The sequence below is a fragment of the Manduca sexta genome, chromosome 7 (genome assembly GCF_014839805.1).
Source record: "Manduca sexta isolate Smith_Timp_Sample1 chromosome 7, JHU_Msex_v1.0, whole genome shotgun sequence".
Lineage (NCBI taxonomy): Eukaryota > Metazoa > Arthropoda > Insecta > Lepidoptera > Sphingidae > Manduca > Manduca sexta.
Window position 1 is genome coordinate 10,853,151 of NC_051121.1, and position 13,138 is coordinate 10,866,288.

Sequence of the window (13,138 nt, forward strand, 5' to 3'; positions counted from 1 at the left end):
ATTGGCGGTGTGATGCCGCCGTGCCTCGGAAAGTCCGTAAAGACGGTGGTCCTGCGCCTGAACTCTTTCCAGTTATGTCGGATTGCCGTCTCACCGGACTGTAAGTGTCAAGGAACAAACAGTGTACCTTTGTATTTCACACACTCTTATGTACTATAATATCTCCTGCATACCTGGCTGATCTGCGTTGAGATGGCGGCTGAGGCTAAAATTCGGCTAGGGACTCATGCAATCACAAAATGGAAATTTCGTATTAAAAAATCTCATTAGCGCGGGAGAAAGTGCATGCAAAATGACTGCATATATATTCTTATTCTGGAATATTTTCTGAAATCTTCGAAATAAGAAGTTTTAATATCGAAAGTGTTTTAAGACTCTTGTTTAATATTATAAAGTGTAGTGCCTTTGAGATAACAAAGGGATAATGGGCATTTGTTTTTCTAGAAATGTCGATCAAAGGAATGTAAGCATACAGATTTTGAGATGTTGCTCGAGTCAAACAATATTATATTCAAAAGCTTCTAATTATTTCCAAGTATTTGTCTAAAGTGCATATTTTATTTTTACCATGGAAGTCCAAATATGTATGATTATTTATTACGTAATGGCTCGGCACCTTTAACTTCGTCAAAAATACTGTTTACAACAAAAATGAATGATGCAAATAAATCAGCAATATATAGATTTGTAATGCATTCATTAAGTTTGTCGTCTAATGCTCAGTAATTGTGCTAGTTTAAATATTTATTACTTTGGAGAAATATATAGTTGCCAAGGAGAGTTATCAATTTAAAACATTGTTAGAATAAACTCTTGGTACAAAGCGACTACGTCTTCTTTATACTTGTATTCTCATACATAAAGATGATATCTAAATGTTCCCCGTCTATTGTAGACTCAAGTTTACGGTTATTATGAACTCCTGTAGCAAATTTGTTAATTTTGTTTATCTTTACTATTACTGTAGAGAATAAAAGTTTATAAGTTTCTTTGTAGGTTTACATGGGCTAATCTCTGGAAATACTGGACCCATTTTGCAATTTTTTTAACTAATCGAAAGCTGCATTATTTCTAAGTGTTATAGGGTTTATTTCAGAAAAACTTCATGACGCGGGCGGAGTCCCGGGCAAAGCTAGTATGTAATATTAGATGTTTTTAAATTTTCGGATGCGAGATGCCCCTTTCTTGTGTTTAAAGGGCTTAATCCTTATATGGTTCCTCGTTGTGGATAATTATGAAAGCTAGAGATAACTAGTTTTGTGATCTACAACTTTACTTGCAAAAAGACTGTTCAATTAGGTCACGAATTTCATTAACTACATCCATACTACAGAACTATGTGTGTAAACTTCTCAATTGCATTCAAATATTTAAAAAATATGTACAAGGTACGATGGAAAAGTAACTTTATTCTCATAAAGTTAAAGCACATTATTTACTGAATAGCAGATGTTTCAATAATTTTATTCACCAATAGTTTAATTTCAAGATACGGTACGTACGAAATATATATCATTAAAGTAAAGCTCTTTTTGGTTAGTATAGATGTACCGAATACCAGACGTAAAATTTATGAATGTGGCAATACAATTATGCCGGCCTTTTGGAACCGGATATACAGTGGCTGATCCCGAACGCGACACACTTTCGTGCGCCACTATGGCAGGTTTTAACACCTTGTGTACGATGACCGCTATCCAGGCAGATATAAAATATATCCTACCACCAGAAGTCTTATGTCTACACACTTAAGATTTTAAAATAGCGTAACAAAACATTGGTTTAGTATTTTAACCGACTTCACGAAAAAGGAGGTTATGAATTAGACGTGATTTTTTTTTTTGTATTTTTTATACTATTAATTTCAAACTGACAGTTGCCTTAGTTATAATAATATCAGCCCTGTATTATATACTTGCCCACTGCTGAGCACGGGCCTCCTTTACTACTGAGAGGGATTAGGCCTTAGTCCACCACGCTGGCCTAGTGCGGGTTGGTAGACTTCACACGCCTTCGAAATTCCTATAGAGAACTTCTCAGATGTGCAGGTTTCCTCACGATGTTTTCCTTCACCGTTAAATCGAACGATAAATTCACAAAGAATACACACGTGATTTTAGAAAAGTCAGAGGTGTGTGCCCTTGGGATTTGAACCTGCAGACATTCGTCTTGGCAGTCCGTTCCACACCCAACTAGGCTATCGCCGCTTGCCTTAGTTACATTGTTCAATTAATAAACAGAGGTTTTCAAAGTTATTATTTTATTAGCTCTTCAATATAATGTTCTGGAAGTTGCACCGCATTCCTTTACTGTACTACAGAGAGAACGACGTCATTGATATAGCATATTTCTTGTGTTTGATTTTGTACTTAATTTAATATAATAACACATTTGTTACACTATTCACTTACTACAAAAAATGGCTTTTTTATTATTTTTATTTTTTAGATTAGTAGGAAGAAACAAATTAATAATTTCTTTGAACAACACTTTTTATTGAAGATAAAGTTTCTCCCTCTCTTCTATGTTGCCGTGCCCTGCAGATTATGTACTTTCCTTAATTTGTAAAACCTATATTTTAACAATTGTGGAGTGCAATAAATTGATTTGAATATATGTAACAGCAAAAAGTATAAAAAAGAATATGATGTAAAAACTGCATTAAAATTAGTTACGAAAAAAGCCAGCAATTCATATTACAAAACTGATGTGCAGGGGTGGGTCCTCGTGGGGATATCTTATAATATATTTTGTTTTTATTTTCCTAACTGTTTCTCTCCTTTAGGATAATTGGCAATAGTATGCATCGTTATTCCCAATGACGCCACGTACGCGTCTTGCGCCTTTTTCTCGTTTCGTGACACTTACCCCTTCTACCATAATTTAAAAGCTTATATTTGTTGATTTTTTACTAGAATTTAATCAATCTTTCTGTGTTAGAATTTACTTGCGGTAAATATTTGTTAAATGTAAAAAGCAAAAATGAGTCAAATACCTTATAGATTGTAGGTGCTTATTTTCTTAGCAAACGTTTAAAACATTTATCTAAGTTTACTAATCCATGATTCATAGTTGAGTAAATTTATCTTTCATAAACTCTACTGTTCTTGATATTCATTTAAAGAATAATTTCCGTCAGCAAAAATACTTTATTTGCTTCACTACCACAATGCATTATCTGTAGATCTCAAGATTTACTCAAGCAATCATATTGTATACTAAATACTGAAACTCGATTGCAATAATGACAGGGAAAGTTTGTAAATTTACGTTTTGGGGATTGTTTTGAGATGTTTCTGAGATCACGATTCGAGGCTAATCCAAGCTTTAAATTAAAATAAATAAGTTCCCAACACCGCCAGATTTTACTTTTTTTTTACAAACAAATTGTGTGTTCTCGAATTCCAATTTACAGGTAATGTTATCTAAAGATATTTTAGATAACATACTTAAGAACCCATTTTACCAATGTCAGTGCGGATTTTTGTCCCACAATTTTTTTTTGAAAGTAAGCAAAGTCTGACGACCTTGGGACCCACATCTATAACAATTTCCTCAATCCTCATCAATGACGAGATCAGTTATATCCGTATATACCTATCCACCAAATTTTACAGTACGTAGCAGTGGGATTAACTAAATCCAATCAACCCAAACAGCTCCCCTTGCGTAGTTAGCGGGCTCATTGCACGAGTGTGGGGTACACGTGAAGCGCACCCCCACACTTGTAGTTGATCAGTCGACTTCACTGTTTTGCGACGGTCGTGGTCCCTGTGTACGCGATAAGCGATTCCAATCCAATACAAAACTAGAAAACTTCGTGAGGAAATTTGCATACCTGAGAGTTTCTTTATAGGAATTTTGATAGTGTGAAGACTTCCAATCCGCACTAAGCGTGGTGGACTGAGGCCTAATCCCTCTCAGTAGTAGAAGAGGAGCGTGCCTAGCAATGGGGCAGTATACAATACAGGGCTAATATTATTATTATATAAAAAACTAGACACATCCGTTGATTCGATTTCTGTAAGCTTGGAATGCCAGGAACGAAAATAGTACACGTTTTAGACACTGATAAGTGCATGCGAATATCTAGGACAGTAATCTAGATATGAGTAAACGATCCTAAGTCGTTTCAATAAGTAGCGAAAATATTTTAATATTTTACACAAATAAACGCAGAAACTACTGAACGGACTTGGATAACATTTGACACACAAATAGGCAAAGTCCTGGATTATCAATAGATTAATTTATCTCGCAAGAGGACCTGACAGGGGTTTAATTTCGAGAAACCTCTAACACAACTGAAGTTGGAGGCTACTACTGGCCGGAAATAATTAGAGTGCATTATGTATTTAGAATAACTGCGGCTTTAAGCCGTGTCAACCGTGACAAAATAAAAAATCTCCTAACACCGCTAATGCCTTCGCTAGCAGTAGCACTCCAACCCTTTGCATATAAAGAGACGCCGATACTCCATGTTCCACCGGCACTTGAAGCTGTACAGGGCATTTACTGAAACATCTATTGTCTAGAAACACCGATTTAATCAATGTACGGACAATATTGTTGCATTCCTTGTGTATGGTAGAAAACTAGGTCGAAATTCGAAGCCAATTAAACGATCGCTGTAGGAGGGTAATTATAATTTTCCTCATAGTAATAGTTGTTATTAATCGGTGTTTATGTTTAATTGCTTTAGTAATAAACACTTTATTCGTTTGCAATTCAGTATTTTGTCTTTATCTGTTGACTGACATTGAACGCCAGCAGAAGCGAGACAAAATATTGTTTACTATAACATATAAAGTGATTATTAATAAAGCCCGAATTTTCTTACAATAATTTTGAAGGCAAAACCAAACACAGCCTCATATTGCGTGCGCAGTTCGTACTTCGTTCGACTTGACAGTGGTCGTCCACCACTGTCAAGTCCTAGGTTCGTATTCCAGGGCAGTGATATTGAGTTTTCTTCTCAGCATTAGCCCGGGGAATAGAATTTGTGTTCTTTATGGCTATGGACTCATGACCTATCGCATCACGCGATGGAACGCACAAGAAACATGCCGACATATTTGTCGATAATAGTCACATCATTTACAAAAAATGTTGATTTTTAAGTGATTTGTTACTTAACTTAAGCATTTTTCTTAAAAAGCAGCTCCTATAATGTAGGATATAAGTAGTTTTTTCTTGATAATTGTTTTGTTTTTTTTTTTCATTCATGCCTCTTAGTATATTTCCAGTTTCCTTTTGTGATACTTGATTGATAAATAAATAAGTAACACGGCCACGTTACGAGTGTTCACTACCAGAGACTAAGGCTCCTGGTCTAGTAACATTAGGAAGAAATCGTTTACCCTCACTCCTAAAAGGTTTGCTTTTATACTGCTAGATTAAGATGAACTGTATTTTTACCGCAAAATGAAAACATGCTCAGACCCAGCGCTGTGGGATCAGTAATTTTCTTTTACGAGGCAATAATGTAGGTAAACAACTCCAGCGTGGTATACAAAATGTTATAAACTTACTCAAAATATTTGATTCTAAAATTGAATACTGCCTTCTAAGTTCGTGTCATATTAAGTATAATATTAAGTGAAATTAGATCCGTCAGACAACCTACATTTTATTCCGTCTAGTTTTTATTTAAATGTTGTCGAATCGGGCTAGTAACTCGCCCTTTCGTAAGATGATAAGCAGCTTCTAGCCGACAAGCACGGTACACTAGAAGTTGAAATTACAAAGCAATGTCATTGATTGGTTACAGGTTTCGAATAAATTAAGATTGAAGAGATTTCTATAGGGTACATTGTTCTGAGGTCTCGGGTCGAGCAGAGTGATATTAAGTTTTGCTGCTCAGTATCATCGCGGAATCTGGAATCTGTGTCTCTTATAGCTATAGACTCGCCCTATATCACATCATGCGACAGAACACAAACAAAGCGGGTGCCCTGGTTGCATTTGTGCCTATCCCTTCAGGAATACAGTTGTAATGCGTTTTTGTTTTCGCACACATACACACTAATTTTTAGTACTTACACACTCAAATTCTTGTATGTATTATATTTATACACATATAGAACATAGAATATATAGAATTTTTATTGCCTCTTTTTTTTGTGTAATTACTCTATATAAATTAGTAAAATCAATAGTACTACGCTTATAATTATAGTGATAAATTTAAAAGAGGGAAGACTCCTGATAAAAGCAAAGGAATAGCTTAAAAGGAGACGTCAAAATATGACATGCAAAGAAAATTTTATGTTGATGAAATAAAATATTCTTCTCTTTTCTATTTGTTTTAAGATGTCTTTGAATATCATTAGCAAAGCAAAAATAGTACGTTCGTTATGTCGGTTTTCACAGAGAAAACAAACACCGCCACTGTTGGCCGAATAAAGTTTTTCTTTTTTAATAGAACCGAACGCAAAGGTTGTCTCAAATAAAGCGTATATTACACAATTTATTTTCTACAACTACGCGTGCCATCATGATGCATTACAGAACTGTTCAGTCAATATACAATATCCATAAGAAGTTTTTTGAATTTACCGAAAATGGCGATCTGATTTTATAGTCCCTTTTGTATCTGCTATTATTACTCGACTTTGGCAAAATCACCGATAAATAAACGGTGGCAGCCATAATATAAAACAAGCAAAGAAGACGGAGTTCTTTGCTTGCCAATCACAACAAATTGAAATTGGATTACCCGAATTTTAAGTCTCTTTTTATTGTATTTTCTATTACTCGACATTGGCAAAATCACTGATAAAATAGTGGCAGCCCTAATATAAAACAAGAAGAAAATCCACAAGTACACCAGATACTTATCGAAATTACTTGGACACTGTTCTTTCGTGTTAGAAACAAACAATTCTGTAGACGAATTATCGCAAACAACAGGAAGATTAAACTCATAATTTTAAAACAACTTTAAAGCGAGGAAAGGCAAATCATCATTCCCCAACTAATACAATGACACGTTAATTATTCATTTAAATGATAATGTACGGCGTATCTGTTGCACGGAACAGGTCAGTGGCACGTGTAAGAGCCTTGTCCCCACTCACCCCCACCAGCCCTAATGACCGATGTATACACCACCGGTAACTATTCAAATACCTCCGCTCTTATAGTTACACGTTCAATTGTAGATACTTATGAAATTAAATATTTACTCAGGCATAGGACTCTCACCAAGGATAGCGCGGGAGTTATTGGAAAATTTTAGTGTGTTAAAAAATCCTTTTGTCGATTAACTTCTTTCCTGGTATTACCGTGGTGATGTAGTACAATATGAATGACAAGCAAAGGTCTCGGATTAAATCCTAAGGTGGAGTAAAGAAGCGGTTTTTCGGCTCACTAATTACGTGGGTCAAAATATTGATTTTATGACACCGGTTCTTATACCTGAAGAGGAAAAGAGCCGTGAAACTATGTTTATATGGAATAGTGGTTACTGTTTCCTTCCATTTGCTGTAATACCACTTATCATCATCCTATATTTTAGTCCATTGTTGGACATAGGCATCCTCCAATACGCGCCATTTCACTTCAATAATCATAATTTTGTTTATTTTGCTGTGTGGTGTGCAATAAAATGTATTCATTCATTTAATACCGAGTCGAAGCATCAACCACTTTTCTGGTATGTTTCAATATTACAGAAACGGAGTTTTGGCAAGAAAAAAAATATTCAGACCAACATATTGGTACCACAAGTAAATATTGGCTTTTATATAGTTTATAGTCGCGGCGATAGGCTAGTTGGTTGTGGAACGGACTGCCGAAACGAATGTCCGCAGGTTCAAATCCCAAAGGCACACAGCTCTTATTTTTCTAAAAAAAATATGTGTATTCTTTGTGAATTATCGCTTGCTTTAACGGTGAAGGAAAACATCGTGTGGGAACCTGCATACCTGAGATGTTCTCTATAGGACTTTTGAAGGTGTGTGAAGTCGACCAATGCGCACTAGGCCAACGTGGTGGACTAAGGCCTAATCCCTCTCAGTGGTAGAGGAGACCCGTGCTCAGCAGTGGGACAGTATATAATACAGGGTTGATATTATATTATATTATGTCGTGAATTTATTTACAAAGATACGGTCTCCAAACTTGGTGAAGATTGTTGAGGATTTCGGAACTATTCCATTTAGGAATGCTGGAATACACTCAAAACTCAAAGGCATTGCCTGCATTCCTGCCCGTCTGTAACGATGTACTTTAAACTGAATAATTAGAATTGCCCGAAACGTGACTTATACCTAAGCAAATATATAGAAGTCTTAGCATTAAACTTAGTCAACTTTGCGAAATGGTGGCAAAGAGCATCATACCACCACCACAAGATTTTTGATACCAGGACAACGCGGTGTTAGCTGGTTAACTGACGCTTCACGCAGTTTCACAGATAACATCAGCTCATCTTTTTCCCCGCATAATGCAACATCTGGTGAGCTCCAAATTATTTACGTTCACTGTATGAAATATATAACTTTGCCTCTTTGATTTAACGGCTGACTAAAAGGCTATGAGCCTCGAAGTCCTAGGTTAATTCCTAGGTCAGGCAACACTGCGAGTACGTTTAAATGACATGATTTTACACTTGGCCCAGGTAGGCTAATCGTAAAACTAAACCAAATCTTTTATGTAATGTACTTGTAAAAATGTATAGGGCAGACCGTCCACTGGAAATATAGGGCAAAAGAAGATTGTAGTAATTAGGCAGGCCGGCATAATTGAGTAGGTGGTTGCGGGCTACAACATATCTTACCCATTTTCCTTGAGTTTCGTTTCGCATCAGATGAAGTCATTTTACCGTAGAATGTTCTTATTAAATCTGGTCATTCTGCCAGGACAGAAAAAAACTGTAGATGTGTAGTCACTTCAGGCTAGATAAAAAAGAAACCGCATTAATCAGTGATTACTGGTGGTGGGTCTTTTATATGTGAGAGTCCGCTTGGGTAGGTACCACCGCAATGTCTATTTTTGCCGCCAAGTAGCAATGTGTAGTCACTGTTGTGCTCCGGTTTGAACATTGTAGCCAGTGTAACTATGGCCCTAATAACATCTCATGTCTCATGATGACGAACGCAGTGGAATTCAAAACAATGCTTTGTAATTCAAGGTGTTAGATGGTGTCTCTACTGTTTATGGGCGGTCGTATCGCTTACCATCGGGCGAACGGCAAACTCGTCTCGTCATTCAAAGAAATATAAAATATTTAAGGTCATATTCCTATACCATGATATAAAAACAGTTGTCTACGCGTAGTTAAACGCAGTCGGTATCTGGCACGCTCGGCACGTAATTTATGAACAACTTGAATGTCTCGACACGCGTCGAAATTTCTCTTAGCTAATTAAGCTTATAATTCTCGGGTAAGCAGATCCTTACGTTTTGTTATTACAAATTATTGTCTTATTGTTCCAAAATTCTTGTATTTCGTTATTATTAAACTAAATTTTCGTAACATAAGATGAGGCTCTAGATAAGTTTTGGCTTTAATTCCATTTGTTACTTATTTAGTAATGGCGAAAGGTCCATATAACCCGATTCTTGCCGGCTTTATTTTTTCTTTTCGTAATTTATGTAAAATCTAATTATCATTAGAACAATTTGCAGACTGCAATTATGCATATAAGTACGTATACTTTGTGTCGAGTTCTCTTATGGAAAATTTCATCCTTTTTACTGTATTTACACAACTAAGTAATATTATCAATATTAATACAAGAAGAAAAAACATACACCTTTTTTAACACATTGTGCGCACGAGGGAGTGTGAGATTAGACATGATTAATGTTCATATATACAGGAATGCAGAAAAATAAAAATGTATGCATGTGTTACTAATATATTAAACTCGACGGTTCAATTTTGGTCATTAGACTACATCTAGTAAAATTATATATTTATTTTGAGAGTTTACAACAGAGAACACACATTACATTATTTTCACATATAGCAGTATATCGGCAGAAGATAGCTGTGTTTCTCTACCTACAGTAAACTACAGCAAGCATAATAACTTACATATATGTATAGCTTATCTTAGATTATCGTATAGGCTTTCTTTCATCCCGGAATGTAGTCTGATTTTAGCTCTATGAAAATTTTTTCACTCAACCACTGGCGGTTTTTGTTGAAGACGAACGAGGCAACCGTCAAGAGTCTTGCGCTTACAAAGGACACAAAAGAAAAAATACTCCTTAAGCAATTGGGTACAAAGGTCCCGCAAAAATCTGCCGACCTGTGTATCGTATCAATTAAGGCCGCCATTGCACGCAGAACGACAACATTTATAGCTAGTCATATAAGGAAGACAGTCACCGGCAAGACGGTTCTGCAGGGATTTTTAGACAACAAATATTAATGGGGAAAACGTATACCATTTTACAGCAGAAAAATCAATTTATAAACAAACAATAACTCGTTATCTAGGAACGTTTTTTCAGATATGGCAATTAATTTTAATAGAGATAATCGAAAGTCTCGAAAGTCGATAGTTACTTGTTAATTGTATGTAATTACGGTAACGTTATTTATGAGAATAACATATCCATTGTATGTATCCTAGCGATAGAATTATCGATAAGTTATGTCATTTTCATACATTTATGTGGTTTTCTATTAGCGTTAACGATTGTAGAAAAGCATCCAGCTACGATGCCGGTACTGATCTTTGACACTATCAGCAACGGCCCATTATGCAAGCGTACTGCGAGCAAGGACTCCAACTTAATAGTTTACGAAGATTTTAGATTGTAGGTAGTTTTTTTGTACATTAAAAGTACATAGATATTGCATAGTCCGCTGATATGATGAAATTTGGCTCTCAGATAAACTGACCAGCATTAGGTCGACTGGCAAGGGGTAATCACCTCTCGTCAGTAGACACTCTATTTGGGCTCGATCCGACTTACCATCAGATGCAGTGGTGACTGCCACGTCCAAATTAAAAAATAAAACAAGTGTTAGACTACATACTTCATTTTCCAGATTATTAACGCATAATAAAACTCTTATTCCGATGACTGAGTTTCACGCGAATGGAGGTAACACGGCATAAGTAGGATGGGCGACACCCCTCTATATTATGCTTCAAAACGACGTATTCCAAAAGAAATTATTGCACAAACTGAGTTTACGTAAATTGAATCAATTTGTGTGCACCAGGGCGGTGAAAATGCACTCTACGTGGTGAAATTTTCACAAGGCCCTGAACGCGAACCAAGTGCAGGGCTTTTAGTCGTGCACAAACTGAAACATACGATGCTATCAATAATATTCAAATGCCGCGGTATTTTAAATAAATACACATATTTTTCTTTCGTTCCGCTTGGCTGAACTTTGCCGCTCCAAATGACCCATTACTTTTCAGGAATTTGCTTGATTATTCATAAAATTATGTGTAACAAATATTTTCGTTCGCTCAGCTATTTCTACGTTAATTTCTGTCAAAATTTAAACGTCCAATACCATACATCATTGCAATATTATAAAATAGGAATGGCTTTTGCCTGTGTCATGATTTCTGAATATTATGGTATATTAAAACAAAATTAAGATATTAAAACCAAATCCTAAAATTTTGTGTCGCATTAAGTTTTCAATTATGATCTTAAATTTAAAAAAGTGCACAATTTGATGTTAACGTCAAAGTGGGTAGTATTAAAACAGACGTGATGTTGGGCTTGCTGGCACAGTCAGACAGTTCTATTTGAGCATCGGAGGCGAAATGTAGTGTCTAGTGAGTTTCAATGTAAAAGTGTTCTAAGAAATAAATATTCTAGTGCTAAGTGTGGAAGCGCTGTTTTCTTTTCACCTGCGGCACCACTTGGGAAAATCTTTCCAAACGTTCTCTGATAACTGGTAGACCAGAATTAGATACTCACGCTTCAGATATGAGAGCTCGCAGCTTGCAGAAGACCAGCCCCAGGCTGTAGGGATACTGGTGCCAGGACACTGAGAGGTCGTTTGGCAGACCTGGCAACAGAGAAAGACTATAATCGTACCAATAACCGCCATATGATTAAATAAAAAAATGTGTTAGCAATATAAGATAAATAAAAGTAAGATAAGGTTTGTTAAAGTTAATTAAAATAAGATAGGTTATAGCATAAATATAAATAAAAAAATAAGACGCCAAAAATAATGATAAAGAAATATAATATCCCTTGTCCTGGTAGGGGAAAAAAAAGATAAAAAAAAAAATAATGGCCATAGAAAAGTATATTATATGTAGCAGTGGCGAAGCGAAAACAAACCGATTCCTACCGGCTTCCTTTTTAGGTTTATTTACGTTTGTCTAAGTTTTGTTTTCTGTTAAATTGGTTGCGATATGTTAACTAAAGTAATTTTGATTACCTCGGGTTTACCATTGAAAAAATTCAATCTTCGCCACTGATTAGTAGAGATATAATAGTTTTGGGGGAAATAAGGCAGTATACAATTATTATTAAATTTCTTAGATAGTAAAATGTTATATTTAAATGACACACATAAACGATATTGTCACCCAATTTTCGCCATGTGTATTTCCTCCCTTGATATGATAGAAGGCGAATCTATCGCCATATTAGTCATACATTTCAGAATCCTGGCTTATACTAAGCAGAAAAACCCTATATCATAACCCGATCTGAGCATCGAATCCGAGACCTTAACACGGCAGTTGTATCTACCGCAACTACGCCACCAAGGCACTCAGTTATACGAATTAAAAAAAAAAGATATGATGACAATTAAAATGGCTATATTCAGTCTAATACTTATAAAAAAATCGCAAAGCTATGCTTACTTAAAATATAAATTTACTCGATCAGTTGTAAGTCAAAACCCGCCATCTTGCGTATTAATAAGGTTTAAACTAGGAAAACGGTGATGATTTTGAATGCTATTTAAGCAATTCTTAATCACCTTTTAACGCTAAAACAAGTTTATAAGTAAGAATGTTTGTCCAACACACGCGAAAACATAAGAAATCATTACAAAATAACACACAAAGGTTATATAAGTATTCAAAGTGCGTAGTTAACAGTTATTATTTTGAAATCAGAAAACAAACAAACATAAATCTTGTTTATAACGTTATATCGTAAAACAATCCACGTGAATACAGAGGCT

The 13,138-nt window shown here is 35.5% G+C and overlaps 1 protein-coding gene across 1 annotated transcript in view; it reads right to left on the reverse strand.

The window, feature by feature from the left end:
- Positions 1-13,138, reverse strand: part of LOC115451748 (neuropeptides capa receptor) — a 73,064-nt gene that overhangs the window by 21,173 nt on the left and 38,753 nt on the right. Inside the window, exon 3 of the mRNA XM_030180123.2 lies at positions 11,908-11,998. Coding sequence (XP_030035983.1) covers positions 11,908-11,998 — 91 coding nt within the window. The remainder of the gene's footprint in view (positions 1-11,907; positions 11,999-13,138) is intronic.